General features: G+C 50.5%; 1 protein-coding gene across 1 annotated transcript; it reads right to left on the reverse strand.

The window, feature by feature from the left end:
- Positions 1-898: 898 nt before the first annotated feature.
- On the reverse strand, positions 899-17,837 carry LOC125723949 (centrosomal protein of 120 kDa). Its single transcript, XM_049000730.1, has 20 exons — positions 17,417-17,837; positions 16,223-16,379; positions 14,944-15,064; positions 14,512-14,647; positions 13,446-13,594; positions 13,162-13,359; positions 12,729-12,953; positions 12,335-12,560; positions 12,072-12,222; positions 11,418-11,567; positions 10,377-10,559; positions 10,120-10,216; positions 8,916-9,068; positions 8,298-8,387; positions 8,039-8,131; positions 7,547-7,708; positions 5,697-5,819; positions 4,579-4,677; positions 2,033-2,178; positions 899-1,329 (listed from the first exon to the last, which is right to left on the reverse strand). Exons 1-20 carry the CDS (start codon positions 17,463-17,465, stop codon positions 1,119-1,121), a joined length of 2,919 nt encoding a protein of 972 aa, XP_048856687.1. The 5' UTR covers positions 17,466-17,837; the 3' UTR covers positions 899-1,118.
- Between the last annotated feature and the right edge of the window lie 1,035 nt (positions 17,838-18,872).

An 18,872-nucleotide genomic window follows, 5' to 3' on the forward strand; every position in this document is an offset into this window, starting at 1 on the left:
CACGCTGATAACGTCTCATATCAGCTGCGCAAGCTGCCGCTGACGGGCTGTCCTAAGCACTGGGGGTGCCCACGTTGGCCGCTCCTCTTCAGTGGATAAACGTCGCTGGCTATCTGAAACTGCTCAGCTGCTCGCCTGTTAATGATGGGATGGCAGGACGTCAGCACTGTTACCAGGCCACACAAACCGAGCCATTCATGGGACTTGATTCACTTAGTGGACCCAGACAGCTGATTCCCCCCCGATGTCTGAAGCTGTCCCCTTCATGCTGTAAAGGCATTTCCCACCTTTGCGTTTTCACTGCCCGCTGACACTCTCTCACGTGCTAAACATGTACTCCACATCCCCGAAAATAAGCTCAGCACCAGTGCAATGGCTACATTACAGGAATGATGTCATGATTCTACAGGACGCTGTTGTAAGTGGATTTGCTTGTTATGCGGGTCAGAGATGACACCCCGCAGCCCAACCCCCTCCCCCAGGCTGCTTGGGAATCTAGGCTTTCCCCACTGTGAATGGCAGTCAGAGACATGCTAGTATCTCTGCCCAGGGACTTGCTTTCCTGGTCCTAATCCCTGCCCACTGTAGGGGTCTAGTGTTCTCATCCAAACGGCTTGATTTCATTTAGCCTTCAGGGAGGGGTGGCACACAGGAGTGACGGGGGCTGACCTCTGGGTGGGACTCATTTCCCTGTTGCACTCGGATGTCCTCATGGACTCGGTCCAAACCCTGAGTCGGCAGGCTGACACAAACGCACTGCGGAGGGAGTCAACGGGAAGGCAACTTGCAACAGCCATCGTCTACAAAAGGAGACAAGTGAACTAAAAAAAGACTACAGGATAAATGTGATTAGAAAAGATTCATAGAGTTCAGTCACCAGGAAAAATTACAACAAAAAATTTGTCACAAAATAATTTATTAGGTACAAAAATGGATACAAACTAAAGGACAGACAGTTTTAATACAGAAACAAACAGAAAACTTTTCACAGAGTAAGGGCGCCATCTGGTGGTCGTAAGTACACATGTAACATGAGCAAGTCCGTGGCCTTCAAAGCAGGTAAGGACACTGCCGAGGCCACACGTGTAAATGACTCAGAAGGTGACGTGTGTCCTCTGTCAGCGTCCCCCCCGCAGGCTCATGGCCTCCTGGATCTGCCGGGTGAGCTCGGCGATGATGCGGTCCTCGTGCGTGTACACGCCTGTGCGTAGGAGCGTGTCCCTCTCCTCCAGGAGCCGGCTCAGGTGCTCGTCCACGCCGTCGCTGGCCGCCGCCATCTGCTCCAGCTCCACGTGTCTGGGGCTCCGCCTGCCCTCCTGCTGCTTTAACCTGAACGGGTGAAGGAGGGTCACCAAGCGTGGGGGGTGAGGCCAGCGGGGCTGCTTTCGAACCCGTGCAGATCACACTCACAGGAAAATCGCACCGGCATTCATCACGCACAATCAGTGTGAAGCCCAACTTTCAAAATGGTGTGTGGCTCACAGCTGCTTATCATCATATGTTGTGACAAGCCTATGAAGGCCACACACCCTTGCGCTGTCCAGCCTACCAAATGCTTTGTCCTCCCCCAGACCCCTCCCAAATGGTGTGCGTCCCTCCCCCCACCAAACAGTGCCGCCCCAGATCCCCCCACCAAAGTGAACCCCCCCAAATCAGTTCCCCCATCAAATACAGTGTACCCCCCTAGATTTCCAACCAAACATCCCACCCCATCGCCCCACCGCAAATACAGCACCCCCCCACCAAACATCCCTCCCCCCAGCAAACACCACGCCCCTCCCCCAGCAAACACCACGCCCCTCCCCCCAGCAAACACCACACCCCTCCCCCCAGCAAACACCACGCCCCTCCCCCAGCAAACACCACGCCCCTCCCCCCAGCAAACACCACGCCCCTCCCCCCAGCAAACACCACGCCCCTCCCCCAGCAAACACCACGCCCCTCCCCCCAGCAAACACCACGCCCCTCCCCCCAGCAAACACCACGCCCCTCCCCCCAGCAAACACCACGCCCCTCCCCCGATGGCCCATACCTATTCAGCTCATTCTTTATGTCCTCCAGCTGCTGCTTGTCCGTCTTCACGGCCTCCTTCTCCTCGGCCGCCAGGTAACGGAGCCTCATCTGCTCCAGCTCCTGCTCCTGCCTCTTTAGCCGAATCATCGCCGTCTCCTGTTCCCTCTGACATGGAGGAGCCACAGGAATGAGCTGCCTGGCTCGCTTGTGGGGCTCGGCCTGAAATCTCACTTCCCTGGATCCCATTAACTGCCTGCTTCTGAGCCAGTATTAAACTCTGAAGTCTGGCACAGAGAGCACCTCACATCAGGAACGTGATCCGCGGGACTACTGTCAGATACCGCGGGACTACCGACTTCCTACATGAAGGGTGCTGCATTTGGTTTACGTTTGGCAGACATTAGGCATAATGCTCTGGATGCTTATAAACTGTCCGATTTACCAGGAGATACCATTCAGGACAGACCACGGTATGACGGTGACCATAGGCGGAGCCAGACAGGAAGGGGAAGATAAAGCCGGGCTGGAGTCTCCCGATCCCAGCCTCCCACTCTTTGCTGTCACATGGGCTGGCAACAGGACTTGCAGGAATATGAGAGAGAGCTGGCTGGGCCCAAAGACACCGGGCAGAGCCATACAGCACCATGCCCTCTCTCAAACCACATGATGCATGCTTCTTATTTATCCATTTCTGGAGCACCAGAGAAATGGATTTCTGAGAGTCCAGTGCTCCATCTCCTGAGAGACCCCTCCTCACTGCTTCTCACTGCTAACATCCCACTGGAGTCCCGGCTATAGCTACAAGGACATGCTGCACCAAGGAGCCATCGCCATCCTGTCCCACATCCACACTTCTGCGAATTCTAACACTCGTATGTGCTTAAGTTCACTGCCTACAAGGAGAAACTGAATCACACGCTGCCCTTTGTAAGGAAAGAACAGCACTAGACGCCAGAACCAAGGCACCCCAGTGCAAACAGGTCTGCCTGGGTTCAACTGATCAGTCCACCTCTGCCGAAGTGAATCTGCACCCGTGCAAGTCCTACCTGCCCAGCTATCCCACCCAGGAGCCGTAAATAAACGTGTCACTGGATGACAGAGATTGCTACAAGGAATCCAGGTTCACCCTTCGGAATGCTGCCAGGAGACAGCAGTGTGATTACAGGAGCCACGGCACATGCGGGAAAGACTGCAGGCATCTCCGGATTACAAAGACACCAGTTGCTCTTCCGGATTTCCCTCCATCTCTCCCAGATGAGCTTAGCAACTTTTATGGGGGGTTCGAGACTCGTGGCTGCGAGCCGATCACAGAAGTGGCGTTTACATAGGCTGGGGCCACTCTCCGGGTGACGGAGGCGGACTCGAGGGAATCTTTAAAAATTCACACCAGGGAGGCCCCGTGTCCCGACACCCACGACACGCTTCCGTCATCGGTCACGGTGCCGATAAGTCCTTATGACTTTTTTCGCACCCATCTCCTGTGTGCTCGTCAAGTGCAGTACCTGTTCTGTTATTGGGGTTGCCTTGGCGATAAGCAAAAGGGTCGGGAAAAGCCAGTGAGCGGCTGTGGCGCACGCCGCGGCATAGCGAGGCAGGGGAGGACCCTGCGATTGGCCGTCTGCACCCGCCTGTCAGCCAAGGCGCCCCACTGAGAACGAGCAGCACCGGGGCCCCAGTCGGATAACGAATCGCAAGTCAGACACAGGGAGTCAGGAGATAACGGGGCAAGAATGTAGCTGAGGTCGAGAGAGGACATCAACACGGACTCTGGGTGCGTCCCGTCCCGTCCATCAAAAGTCCAAGATGGTCAACATTGATTTTATCCTTGAATCAAGAACATTCACGGGACGAGCAGCTGAAATCAGATACTGGGTGACACAGCCATCGATTAAGCAGATGAAATTTGTCACAAGAACAGAAGGCGTTGAGGGACATCTGACAACCTCAGCATCAGCTAGACAGACGACTCCCCCGAGCTCACGCTGAGACGACCAAGACGCCTAAATGGTTAAAACTTCATACGTTACAAACATGATTTATACCCTCATTTCCAATGAAGTTATGAACCCTACAGAACATAAATCACTGGTCCCCCCACTGTGTATCTGGCACTTACACTTTGAAAACAGAGGGCTCCACCTTCCAGCTGGCTCTCGTCTATAACAGTTATGAAGACAGCACGATAAGCTACATGTCTCACTGGCTTTCATGTTTAAAAAGGCTGGGACCACAGAGAAGCAGAGGTTTTTGCACGTCTGCCTTGTTTAATTAACTTTAATTAACGAAGTGACCCAGCCCTTGGGTCCCGTGACAAGACAAACAAGCCGATATAACATCACAGCTATGGAAGGCGATTCACATACAGGCTGCGAAGTGCAGTCTCATGTTCTAAGAGCGCGACAAATTAAGGAGATGGGGGCAGAGAATTCCATATCCAGCATAAAGGAAACCTTGAAGCAACTGGTTTTTAAGAAAAACTCATTTTACGAAAGAAAAAAAAAAAGTCACTGGTTTCAACCTCCAACCGTCTCATGTAGCGAACAGCTTCCAAACCATACGTCATACCTGTTTAAAGCGGGCGAGCTCTTTTAAGGCGCGCCCCCACTGTTGCTTGTAGTGCAGCTTGGACTTCGTGGTGGATTCCAGCTTCCTTTCAAGTTCCGCCTTAAACAGAGCACACAACATTAGCTCATTACAAACATCCACTGAAAGATTATATATACACACTCAAGTGTCTGGATCAAAGATGCCTCATCCATTACGAGAAATATATGGTTTCAATCACCTGTGGCATGTTAGGCAAATATTATGGCAGAAGAACATTTTCTTGTCTTAAAATATGAGCTTCTTACTAAGCTGGACATGGGACCAAGCCCCCATGGGAGAGAGTATTTATAGTCAGGAGGAGGGTTTCCAGCAGGAAGACCGGCCCAGACGGTACCAGTCCACTCCAAGTCAATCATTTCCCTATTTTAAGAACCCAGACACCTTGTGTCAAGAGCAGTACGGTTTCTGCACAACAGCTAAAGACCTTTTTTCACTGGATCCTGTCAAACACACACTTCCTCTCTCCGGCAGGCCTTGCTACAACATTTAATTCTGCAAATGTGGAGTTACTAACAATCGGGATTAAAAACATTCACAGCTGAGGACTGGGAGAGACCTGTGAGAGAGCTACACTGACAGAATGCCCATACAGAGGACAAGTGGGCCCAGCCACCCCGAGTGCCCCCCCCCCCCCCCCCCCCCCCCCCCCCCCCCCAGCCGGGGTGAAGGCCGAGGAAGCAGGGGATGGAGGGTAGACCACTGTGGCCCACACTATACTGGATGTATACTGTATCCAGCATTTTCAGTGTCCATGTCATTAACTATCTGAAATAAAAACAGCATCACTGAGTTTGGTGATATCGTCACAAGGTAACCAAGATAAACGTTATTGATCCCAGAGGAAAATTCTTGAAGACACTAAATCCACGGTACTGCTTTACACGGTTATGATTCTGTAGCCATACTGAGACCAGATGCAGCCTTCAAAACGGTTCTGCTGGCAAACTCTGGACGCCCATTTGGTTTAGACCTAATCACCCTGTTCCAGTTAGTGGTCACTACTTAGGGTTGCCAGGTTACATGGGCTAATCAGGGTTAGCATTCGGCTGGCGTGGTTCCCGGAAGGAAGGGCTGACCTTCTCCAGGCTGAGCAGGTTCATCTCGGACTGCAGCCGGATCTCGGGCCTCGTGTTCTGCTGTTCCCGATAGAGCTGGAACTCCTTATCAAGCTGCTTGTACTTGTTCTCTGCCTCCTGGACCTACAGAAGGCGAGACATTGACAGTGAGGAGAGCAGCACTGCCAAACCGTTGGCGTAGAGACAGGACGCCGATCGACAAGCCATCGAGGGTCAGCGGCCAGCCTGGAAGGTTATTCCCAAATGGCTGCAGTCCAGTATCACTTCCAGTTAGAACAGCACGATATCACATCAATATAATCGCGGTTATGTGCCGCATGTGCAATAATCACCAGGGTTGTAGATGATGGCTGTAAACATTTGTACGGATGTTGACTTTCTGGTACTCTATGACATTTACTTACGCCCACAATTTGGTAAGACAATAATTAGTACGTCTAAAATAATAATGAGAGACGTACTGTGACACGCAGAAGTTAATAATCTACATAAATATAGCATATGCTTCTATTTATTACAGGGCAGGGTTAATGTAAAGCACTTTGAGACAATGTAGTGTTGTGAAAATGCGCTATACAAATAAAACTGAATTGGATTGGATTGGGATGGGACTGGATGGGATGGGATGGGATGGGATGGCAAGGCAAGAGAAGAGAAGAGAAGAGAAGAGAAGAGAAGAGAAGAGAAGAGAAGAGAAGAGAAGAGAAGAGAAGAGAAGAGAAGAGAAGAGAAGAGAAGAGAAGAGCATGCCACGCGCGACTGTTTTGGTAAATCACAGAAGTGATAAACATTATTAATATTTCAGGTGCACAACGAATCTACCAAATCGTTGGTGTAAGTAAACGTCCATATAGTACCGAACATCCGGCGTCCGGATCAATGTTCAGCCTTGTCATTTAAAGTTCAGGTACTTTGTAAGGAAGAAGACCTGTGAGCCAAACTGAAGGAGGAGGAAAGCTGTGGCTGTAGGGCAACAGAACCGTCCCTTTTGCCCAGTGGGCAGCACCATGACCCCTGGCGCGTGGGCGTGGTCACCGGCTGCCTGCGTCAGTGTGTGGAATCTGGAACGTTCTCCCTAGACCCTCACAGTGAGGAGCACCACCCACTCATCCATCTTCCATAACTGCTTATTCACTGCACGCATGCTTTCAGGGTGGCTGGTTACCACTGTCACTGGCCTTGTGAGCACAGCGACCGGCTGTCTCGCACACTGTAAGAGTGATGGCCTAGAACCCCATCCAGGATGCGCCCTGCCTGCTACCCTGTACTGTCTGGGATGGGCTCCAGGTCCTGCACTTAAGGGACTAAAGGGATGAGTATAAATGAATTCATCTGAACTGTAAATAAAGGACAAGCCCATTATATTAGGACCAAGAATACACATACAAAATAAGGCAAGGTGCCAGCTAGCTGCAAGTCAGAATGAGAATGGAGACTCACTCCATAGCTGGGGGGGGACCTGCTCAGCCCCCGGCTGACGGAGAGCAGATGTGAGCTAAGGGGGCCGTGGAGAGGTGGGGGGATTCAGGGCGTGTTTACAAGATCCCGACACGGGCAGATGAGAGACAGAGCGCCGCTCCCAGCTCGGCTGCGCCCATCCCGACGACAGCCTCTCGACACGTCAGAAAGCCACTTTGTTTGATTTGCTAAAGCTGGCCCAGGCGTTTCTGGGAAAGCGAGGAGCCCGTGTGCGCAGGGGCCGCACGGCAGACCGCAGCTATTTTCATACTTCTGTTAAACGGCTCTCCCTTTGTTTCTCCTCGTATCCATTAAATACTGCGACCTCTCGCGGTATTCCTGCGGCTCTGTCGCCCTACAGCGTCACGCCGACCTCGGCGTTCGCCACCCACCCGAGCTTGCAGCCGGGAGCGCTCCTCCTCCAGCAGCCTGACCTTCGACCTCTCCAGCTCCACCTGGTGGTGGCAGTCCTCGCGCAGCCTGCGGCCGCCGTCCTGCAGCTCGCGCATGCTGAACTCATGCTCCGCCCGCATCTCCCGCTGCAGCCGCTGCGTCTGTGGGGAGGAATGTGCCATTCGCTCATGCTGTGCGCTTCATGACTGGCTCATACCACAGGCTGCATGTGTGGCCCAGAGAGCAAATATTATATATATATATAAATATTTTTCCCCATGAATGATTTACAGACAGAGAGGATGGGGGACTCAGCTGATCAAACATGGCTACTTTCACTGCCCCAAAGTCAAGCTATTAAAGCAAACCTGCCAGCCTCGTCAGTGACGCACGATCACACAGAACTCATCTTTGTTCTTCAGTGGTCACATGACCTCTGCCTTTTAACCCCCCCCAGAGCCACACCCCCAGGCAGCCCCAGGGTCACGCACCTCCATCTCCCCATGCGCCAGCTGCTTCTCCCTCTTCTCCAGGTCAGCCAGGGTTTTCTGAAGCTGCTCCTCCAGAAGATTGTATTCCATCTCCTGTCAGACAGCCCCACACGTGTAAACGACCCAGCACTTACCAAATCGGATGCGTTTTCAGTGGCCCAAGACCGAGAAGGTAATTAGCCGGTCATAACACTGCTGGCTGAAGAGCTTTACTCAACCAGGCTGCCATGGTGACCGTTAAGTCATGTGACTGGGCTACCTTCTTTTTCACCAGCGCCTCTCTCTCCCTGTCTCGCCTCTTCCACTCTTCCGCCAACCCCCGCATGTGCTTCAGCTCCTTCTGCTTCAGCTGCACAGAAACATATGTGACGATACACAATACTGAAGGAGACACATGCCACAGCCCTGCACACGTGACTGACACCAAAGAGCAGAGAGGCACACGCCAATTATCAGGTCACTCCACAAGAGGCCATTAGAGTGCCTGCTGCAATGCTTGCGGCCTGGGTGGAGAGGAAAAGGCCAGGTTGGGGTCACGACCCAAAAGGGGCCTTAGACCGGGTTGGAGTCATGACCCATTAGGAGATATGCACTTCAGAAAAGTAATGTTTAGGGAATAAACTGAACACCACACTGGACACAGCCTACTTAGTAATAGTTCCCAGCCTGTGATCACAAGTTGCTGTTTCCATGGCGATCCCCATTACAGAGTTCTGTGATTACTGCAGAAACATAAAATGCTACATCCAACCTTATGACAATGACACAGTGGAGCTGACCAACACAAGCAGCAGACTGGGGCGACTGCGAGCAGAACACGCGTCTCTGGAACACAACCCCTAGGCAGCTGCTAACTCCCATTCACAGATGAGGTCACCTGGTTATCAAACAAGTCCTCTTGCATCTCCTTCCATGCCTCCAGCTCCATGGCTGCCTTGTACTCCAGGGTCTCCCGTGGCTCAGTGGGGGCACCCGCAGAATCTGGGGGTGGTTTCGGGGGGACCTCCTGCTTCATCCCACGATTCGCACTCTGTCCGCCAAACATGCCAACAGAACAGAGGACACTATCACTTGCTAGGGACTTTCAGCAAGACGTGGAGAAATGCATCGTTTCACAGGTATGGCTCCTGTCAGTTAAACATTTAGGATTCTGACATTCCGCAAGACAAGGCTGACCCTAGCAACCCATTATTTTCTCTAGAAGACGATTCAGTGACAGAGACGGTTACTCAGCGGGAGCTTCAGTGTTGGCAAGGAACCCTGAAGGAAAGACATCTTCACGCACACAACCATGGGCCAATGTGCTCCTCTACTTTGGCTTCTTATGTATCGGTTTGAGATGAAAGGAAAACGATGAACAACTTGACAGGAAACATCAATACAAGGCAGAGAGAGAGAGTAAGGCTGAGCCGCTTGTGCTCAAGCCCCCTGATTGCGCCCTTTTGTGGGTAGACTGGTCTGCTGAGCGTGTGGTTAAATGAGTCACCCTGCTCTCCACAGGCCGAGAACTACGCGGTACGGCGCATGCCAAAGAAAGCCAAGCGCACCGAGGCCTCTGTTGGCTCGGGCATGTGCGGTGGGCCGTTCTTCTGCCCTGCCAGGTCACAGAGCCGCTCAGACGGCAAAGCAAATGCCAACACACACAGAGCCATCAGGAAGGATCGCATTTCAACCCCGATGGGACAGGGACCGTCCAGAATGCCCCAGTTTCTCAGGGCACGAGGTACGCCATGAACAACAGTCACCAGATGTATCCGTGCAAACAACTGAAGGAGTTTCTTGAAGCTTCTCAGATGAAATTGACTGACTTCTTGAGAAAGACCTGAGGGTGCGTTTCAACAAAACACCAACCAACTCCTCAAGGACCGGAATGGAGGAGTCACAGCCTTCAAAGCAGTCGGCAAACATGAACCCCAACGCGATTAAACTGTCAGAGGGTCATCATGGCCCAATACCCACTGACAATACCTTCCTTAACTTTCCTACCTGCCTGTATGCTCGACATACATGACTCAGTGGCTATCCTGTTATCTCCACTGCCAATTTCTCAACACTCCAGAAGCACCCGGAGCCTGCTGTACCTGTGAGGACTCCGACACGATGACGTCTTGGACTTTGACCAAACCCAGGTCCTCCAGGGTGGTGACATAGTTCAGCTCAGCTACCTTATCACTGCGCCTGGAGGGAAGTAAAAAACCGACACACACATTTAGCAACACCGGCTGTCATGGCCCTCCTGAGCCTGAGCTCACTGTCAGTCTCTCCCAGAACCTCATGTTAGCTGATAAGACGCCTCTAACCCAGCAGCACCCATCTGATGGCAGGTCCGTACCCGTACCCTCTGGCTCTTACGACGGGGATCCTCTGAGAGAAGGTCTGCCTCCAGTGCTGCTGGCCAGACTGGCCCACGAAGCGGGTTTTCTCCGCCGAGAGCAGGTGGGACAGCTGGACACTGGCTGTGCCCAGGAGCACATCCTGAGTTTTTGGGTCCCTGTGCCACACCTCCACCACCAGAGGCACCCTGCCGCAGGAGAGAGACGTGACCCAGATGCTGTGCATTATTGGTATGAATACAGCCGTGGACAAAATTAAGAGACCACAATACAATTTTATATTTTAAAAACCTTATATGCGTCTGTGAATAATGCAATTTTTTTTGCAAACTGCAGCCTAGTTCTTCTCTGTCTCATTAACGAAGGGCTTCTTCTTTGCTTTATGTGACTTTAATCCTGCTTCTGCCCTAGCAGTGAACTTCACACCTGCACTTAATGTTTTCCATTCCTTTTGAAGGTCACTTGATATCATCCTACGATTCATGAGAAACCATCGGAAAAGTTAACGGTCATCTCTGGCGTTAGGAAGCCGCTTCCATCCTTCTCCTGGCTGCTTTCTTGTCATTTCCATTGTCTCCTGCTTCACCTTTTGTTTATGAACAGATGTCTTAGAAATTTTGAACCTGGAAGCAACCTGTTACTCAGAGTAGCCTTCTGCCAGCAGAACCATGATTAAACCAGGATTTAAATATGTAGATCTTTAAAAATATAGAGTGGTCTCAATGTTTTTTCCACGGCTGTAGACACAGATACCCAAAAGGAGAACAGCATCTCACTCGAAACATCTGAAGTCCTTCACTGGAAAATGCCATTTACTAAAATTGTTACACCCTGTAATGAAAAAAAACTCCTTTTCATTTTAACACTCAGAGTGAAAAGCAATAATCCAGAAAGTAAAAAAAAAATGTCTATACAATAACCCAGCTCTGGTGTAAGCAAGTGTTTCAGTTTTAAGTGTGTATGTCCTCACACATCACTGGGCTCACCCCCCCCCCAGATAGCAGAGATACAGTACATGAGAGCTGGGACTCTGAACCAACACCCACCTGAGAAAGGTCTCCTGAAGCTGCAGAGGCAACGCAGCAAAGTCGAAGGCACAGTAGGACTTGGGAAGGAACACCTCCATGTTCTTCTGGATCTCCATGGGGGGGTTGGTCATGATAGGGGCTGCACTTCCAAAGAACTGGTAGGTATATCTTGTGGGGGAAGGAGGGGAGGGGGGGCTTTGACTAAACATCAGGAGGACAAGATGCTGTCCACACGTGGGTCAGCTCATGTTCCGTACCAGACTGTGATAAGGTAAAGCTGTGGTATAAGACCCAGCGCTTTCTCATTTTACAGATGATTCGTCTCACTGTTAGCCGGTGATAAGCATTCCCTTAGACAATTCCTGGGGAGAGCCTAGACCCTATGCAGTAACACTGCCCCCCATTAGAATTTGGAATTTGACCACAATGTGACAAGCACAACAATGAAAACGCGCCCTCTGCATTTAACCCCTATGTGACATCGTGACATGGCAGGGGGCAGTTAATTCAGCGCCCGGGGAGCAGTGCTTGGGGGCAGTACCTTGCTCAGGGTACCTCAGTGGTGCCTTGCTGGTCGGGGATTCGAACCTGCAATCTTTCAATTACAAGTGCGCTTCCCTAACCATCAAGCCACCACTGCCCACATGCAACCCATGCAGGAAGACCCTGTACCTTAGGACACAGTTGACCTGAAAGCCCACATTCAAGTCCCGAATGCTCCGCAGGTCAATGGAGAAGCAGTAGTGATGGGCTGAGGACGGGATGCTGATCTTGGGTGCCGAGACGCTGGCTGAGGGGCCTGGGCCGTCTGGCTGACTGGAGACTGAGCATAAACACAGAATAAAACCAGGACTCGGCACCTGACTACTGGCGGAGGTCCAGAGAATCCGGCCATCGGAAACGGGCCGCGTATCACCATGGAAACATGCCAGTACCTGGTTGTAACGCTGGGGCCGAGTCCTCTAATAGGCTTTCGGCCTCACTCTCAGTCTGGGGGGGGGACGGGCCAGGGGCGGGGGAGACACGACCTAGCACAGGCGATCTCCTTGGGGGAAAGGCTGGACTGAGGAACTGCTGTTCAGCAAGAGGGTTAGGGGGGCGCAGTGACTCTGGCCCCCCTTTCACAACAGCATGTGGCTCTACGTTCCTGGGACCTGCTAACTGCAGGGAGAAGTAGACAGCGGAGACACTCGATGAAGCAGGACACAGCCAGTACACAGCCAGTACACAGCCAGTACACAGCCAGTACACAGCCAGTACACAGCCAGTACACAGCCAGTACACAGCCAGTACAGTCAACACTAGTAGCAAACAAAGACAGGCATGTACCTGCATGTCGACGCCCTCCTTCCACACCGTAACGGACACCCCGACGGTGGGCTGCATGTCCGGGGCCGTGGGAGGCAGGTGCTGCTTGGCTCTGTTGGGGGGCAGCAGCATGAAGGCCCCCTCTATGGTAGCGGGCTGCCTGTCTAAGTCCACGTCGGACTTCAGCAGCCCAGTGAGAGGGACCTCCGCGCTGCCCAGGGAGCAGGTCCCACAGCACAGGTGGATCTGTGACCATCATCAGGTTGTGGGTTCAAATCCCATGACTGGCAAAGTTATGTCACCATTGGGCCCCTGAGCAAGGACCTTAATCCCAATTGCTTCATGGACACAGTCTGACCCAGTTTTGTGTCATTTTGAACAAAGGCATCCACTAAATAAATGTAATTTGTAACGTAAATGTAACACATCTGCGAGCGACACAATCCGACCTCACCTGCAGGCTGCGCTGCTGCTCCAGGTACGCCCGCAGGACGGGCACGCTGCTGCGCACGCGGACGGAGGCCCGCTCCGGCTCGAAGCTCGGGCTCAGCAGGTCGAGAAAGGGCTCGCTGGTGATGTCGTTGCCCAGCAGGGTGTAGTAGAAGAAGTAGTGGGAGGCTTCCTGGGACAGCTTGATCGTGCTGGAAACGAGCTGCTCTCAGACAAACAGGGAAGCGTTTAAACACGGCCCCTGGGCAGAGGGGAACGCGTCAAACTTCAGCTGCCACCCCTGGTCACCTGCTCCAGCCTGGTGGCGAAGGCCACGGTGACGGACAGGACAAAGTGGTCCCCACTGCCGTCGGCAGGTCCGATCTGATGATAGCCCTCGTCCTCCTTCAGAACCGGCTCCAGCTTGCCTGGTGCCGGGCCAGACCGCGGAGGGGACCCTGGTGTCGGTCGTAGCGTGAATAAATACCAAAGGTGAGCGAGACAGAGATGCTGTGTGAAGATTCTTCTATTCAAAAAGACTATTATGCCCTTTGGGACAACTGGTAAAGGTCAGGTTACCCAAACCTGAGAGACCTGGCAGATGGGAAGTGAGGAGTTAGACATGGCTGCACAGTCACAGAGCCCAAGGGCTTTATAAACAAACGGCCTTGTGCTCCATTTTAGAAAAACGCCCCCCCCCCCCCCCCCCCACGCCACATGGGGCTCAGCCCTGCCTACTACTGCGTTCCATTTACCTCGGAGGTTGGAAGTCAGAACTGGGAATGACGTCACACTCAAGTTAACCGCGTTCCAGTACAACAAGCCGGAAAGCCATTTAGCAATACCAGGGACCTGTTTCAACCAGCAGGAGTTCTCGCAGAGCCAGATAACTTGTTGGATTTATGGCACCCCAGGTTAAATGGCCTTTATCTTCCTTCATTTACATTTAGCCCAGACTTCCATAAATCCGACAAGTTGTTAGTCTAAGCAAGAAATCCTGCTTTCTGATGCAGAGCCCAGTTCAAGCCCGGTTCATTGTTAACAATATCAGTGGAAAACAATACATTATGTGGAATTCTGCACATACAAACACTGTAGTGTCATGATCCCAGTTATAGGTTGGACAGTACTGTGTGTACGACTGATTTAATGAGACACAAATAAGACGCAAGTGCTAAAGCCAGTATATGACTACAGCTTTCACTTCTGTTGATAAAGGGCACAGCCAACTTGAATTGTGAGATAGGAGCTGCAGAGGGTCCTCTGACTTTCCGAGTCTGAATTCCGACTTCAGGGGGCGTTCCAGTTTGGAATTTCTGACATTTCACATGTCCCACCACCGCAGACGCCCCCGGAGGAGGACCCTCAGACCCACCTTGCCTGGGAGGGGCTTCTTTAGCCTTGAAGCGCTCAGGCGTATGTTTGGTGTCAGTCTCCAGGGTGAGGCTGAGTAGGAGGGCTGGCTTCAGCTTGGAGTACTTCGTGCTGAGTAAGGGATACCACTTAGGGGCCTGAGGAGCATTAAAGACAAACAAGAGCAGGCCTTCAAAACAAGAGCAGGCCTTCAAAACAAGAGCAGGCCTTCAAAACACAAACAGCCTTCAGCTGAACCACCTTGCAGCCATTTTCAGCACTAAAAAGAACCTAACAGCATGGAGTTCATCATTTTAGCCCAAAGAATAAACTGAGTATCATGGGAGACCAGTGAACTATTTATAAGTTCTGAACACTCAGAGGGAAACTCCTGGACCGTTCAGGCCCGGGGTGCGGAGCAGGCTGTCACAGGCCTCACGCCCTCGACACGCACGTTTGCCTGGGTGGTCTCCCGGGCGGATCGTAGGTCGAGGACGACGTATCCCAGCGGCTCCCACGCGGACGTCGCTGTGTCCACGGCGAAGCACTGCAGCTTGATGGGGGTGCGCTGAAGCCTGGGATGGAGCACAGCAGTCAGTGGGAGGAGCCTAAAGCCCCCCCTGCTGAGCACATGGGGCGAATTCCAGCTTATGAATGAGGAGGTAGGAGGGTTATGGTATACTGATGGTTTAATATATATATATATATATGTTAATATCCCAATAAGGTACCATATTCGACATATTTCCGATACCATTCTGCTGTCCTGTCATACCAAATTTATGCTAGCTGATGAATATCTGCAACTATCTGTATTAGAACAATAAAAACATCAGTCTTAATATTCCCCACATCACTTGATTCTTAGAAATATCTAAAGAAACCCTGATCAATTTGAAATGGAAATGACATTATTTTTAGCATAATCACTAATTATTTAGTATAATAAAAATGGCATAATTCACACCTACTTTTTAAATGTTTTCATCAACCCAGCGAAGCAGCTTAACATATAATTTAACACGTTACCTTGATTAAAATCAATTATGGCTCAATCAATGCAAAAATCAATGAAGAGGTCACCGGTAACAAACTTCTGTCCAATAGGGATAGGATCACCCTCCTCTGGTCTGTACAATTAAAAGTTCTTAAGAGTGACATCCACACAAACCAGGCCATATCACATTATTTATTCATCACATTACTTATTAGCTTAAACTTTATAACTGCTACATAATATAGAAAACCAAACATTGCACTAAAGAATTAAAAATGTATGATCAGCAAATGAAGTCCAGTTTTCCAGAACACAGCCTGTTTACTTCCCTGCGGATTTTGCCCTGTCCATTGTACCAAGGCTCCCTACAGACACAGACATTTTTTACAGTGAGAGACGCTTTTACAAAGAAAATAATCTGGGTAGCTACTGAGTTACTGCAGTATATTGTTGATTGGGGCAGGGGTTGCATTTCCCTCTTGGTAGGGGCAGCATGAAGGTGTGGCAATTGATTAAGTGTCTTAAAGACTGACCTGCCAAGCTGCTGATACAACATAGGCATTTCCAGAAGCACTACAGAGCTGCCAGACCTAAAAGAACCGATTCATAAGACCAGACCCACAATAGCGCCACCTGCTGTCTACTGGAAACAATAAAGGGCAGAAGAGCAACACGAGAGGGCCACCCGCCTACAGCAACGGACACCCATGAAGCCTACGGTGTTAGGGCTCGTCACCTGTGCTGGTGCAGGGTTTTGCGGTCCAGCTCCCAGGCCAGCTCAGTGCAGAACTGGGGCTGCTCTCTGTGCTCCACGGGGTCGGTGGCCAGCTGCTCGCCGTCGAACTTTGCCTGCACCACCAGGACTTGGCGCGCGCTCTTTGGGAACTGGCGGCCTGTAGGAGACGGGGTCACGTGCTGAGCCAGTGGGACACGAAGGCTGTACTGTAATCTGTTGCCAGGGGTGCCGCTACAGATTTTAGGCCCCATGGAAGCATGTCATACTGGGCCTCCAACCCAGATCAATAGGATTATGCTCCGAATAGTTTAGGGCGGCAGTCACCCGGGGCCCTTTTCTTCACTTTACGGTGACCCTGCCTGCTGTTATTATTTTTTTGTGAGAATTTAAAACATACGAGAAAACAAACCCGTTATCGCTACTAAAATATATTAATCTTTAATACTAGCCTTTTGTCAGACAGTACCAAAATCCCCTTACTTAATCTTAAATATTTGCACTACAAGTAACTACCAGAAAGATATAGCAATAACCGCATATAGTCAACTGATGTACAACTGATAGTTTCAAGTCTTACTGTTACAAAGGCTTTTTATTTAAATGCTTTATTCCCGTCAGAGCAGCAGACACAGAACCTCAATACTCTCACGTCTGACTTTACATTACGACTAACCAGACTAAATCACACACAAACTAAAACAACTTGACACATAAAATATTGATTAAGATTATGCCCGTGACCAGGCAGCAGCTTATTTGCATTGCAATTTTGTTTGTGCTACTGCCTTTATGAATATTAAACGGAGGGTATTCGTTACCGCAGGACGCTTAAAATGGAGCGGAGGTTGCAGCGGTTACCATGGTGATTAAGCTGCTAATGCTGGAAATGTAGATAAACTCGCTGACAAACAGGGTCGCTACTTTACGTCCGCTCAGCAAATTGTAAATACATCCGCGAGCCCTTACAAAAGTGATGATTGAAGTATTAATCATTTAATGACTTAATGTGCCTTAGTGTCAAGCATATTGACTATGATGAGGGTTTACATGTTTACAGCTAACCAGTGGAATACATGAACATTTTAATCGTTTCAGTAAATATGTAATATATGGGAAAATCCGCAATGTGACAGTGGAAGAGTCCTGGGGTGACAGAAAAGTTTTGACAGCAGGACAGACGGTCCGGTGAGTTACCCTGGAGGACAGACACCACGACGAGCAGCTGATCGCATTTCGAGGCCATGGGTCAGTCGGCGGTCAGGCTGCCGTCTGCATACGGTACACCTGTGGTCCTCCGGCTCCGGGGTCCCCCTGGGACTCTAACCTTAACGGCGGCTCCCAAACACTCAGCTGGCAGTTACCGATCCGCTTCGCCTCCTGTATTTGCCGCCTCCCATTTAAAAAGGGCGACTTCCGTCACAAACAAACCTGCACCCGGCGCCCGTATAGTCACTCCGGCAAACCTTAGCTGCTTATGTGGTAGGTCTATTCGTACGTTAGACACCGAAAACTTGTGCTTTATCTCGGCATTCAACTCGAGGACGTTGGGTATTCTGCAACTCTCGGACCTAACTAAACTACCAGCGAAGTTTCCAGAGCGCAGAGTGAAGTCTGAAGTTAACGGACTCGTTGGAAGCGCGCCACCATCAGGCTAGGAGGACACTTAACGTCTGATTTCGGTACTGTCGTCAGTTTTAAATAAACAGCTTGCTTATTTTTATAGAGAAATATTTTTTCAAAATGTAAATACGTCAGTTAAATTAAACAATGTAATCAGTATGAAATCTTTTAACTGATATTTTTTCCCATACGGTAAATTGTGGACAGATGGATAATGACAGGTGTGTGGTAAATTGACCCTGAACAGTTGAATTAACTACAACTTTACCTCCTATCTTAATTAAACAAGCTGTCCGGCCACGGGGGATAGGACTTACTCCTGCAGTTTGCTTTTTAATCATTTCTCTTTTTCCCCATCTTAAAAGCTTTGTTATTTTACAGGACCTGTAACATATGCCAAAACCATTTGAAGGCAGACACTAGAGGCACATCAGAGCTGTGCGAATACAGGACTCTGTGCTCCTACGGTCAAGTAATGAGCCTTATTTATGAGCCCAATCTCAGGCTCAGCCGAGCCGAGACTCAACCTATACATTAAGGCTCGCTAAAGGCAGTGACCCAAAAGTGAATCACCAGCAAATCAGTGCCTTTTAGACCCTATGAGGATCGCTACATAGACCCAACAGCTCCCATAGGACCTGGCTCGGAGTTTATAACCATCAAAACAAAGGCGTTTACAGGGAAGCACCCTGCTTGCAGTGCTTCTCACCTGCTGAGGATCAGGAACCACCACAACAAGGTCACTTAGGGAGGCGTCTGGGTCACTACAACATTACACAAAAGATAAATGTGTCCAGATATATGTAGTATAGCAGACATCCACGTTAGCATCGATTTGTGAAATGTACCAGGCACAATACGAGTGGCCCAAATGATCAAAATAAACAAACAAATACATAAATAGATGGTGTTTATTGATCATTCCGCGAGTGCAAGGGGAAATCATAGTACAGTAGAAGGCATGAGACAAACAGTGTTATACACGTGCTGAGTGTCTCATGACCTCCGGTGCTGTCAGGCAGTTAGGGCC

This window comes from Brienomyrus brachyistius, chromosome 2 (genome assembly GCF_023856365.1).
Source record: "Brienomyrus brachyistius isolate T26 chromosome 2, BBRACH_0.4, whole genome shotgun sequence".
Lineage (NCBI taxonomy): Eukaryota > Metazoa > Chordata > Actinopteri > Osteoglossiformes > Mormyridae > Brienomyrus > Brienomyrus brachyistius.

Coding starts and splice junctions, on each gene's coding strand:
- LOC125723949 (XM_049000730.1), bottom strand. CDS start 17,465: ATGGCCTCGAAATGCGATCAGCTGCTCGTCGTGGTGTCTGTCCTCCAG. Junction 13,360..13,445: donor TCGCCACCAGGCTGGAGCAG/GTGACCAGGGGT, acceptor GTCTGAGAGCAG/CTCGTTTCCAGCACGATCAA. Junction 8,132..8,297: donor AGGCGCTGGTGAAAAAGAAG/GTAGCCCAGTCA, acceptor GCTGTCTGACAG/GAGATGGAATACAATCTTCT.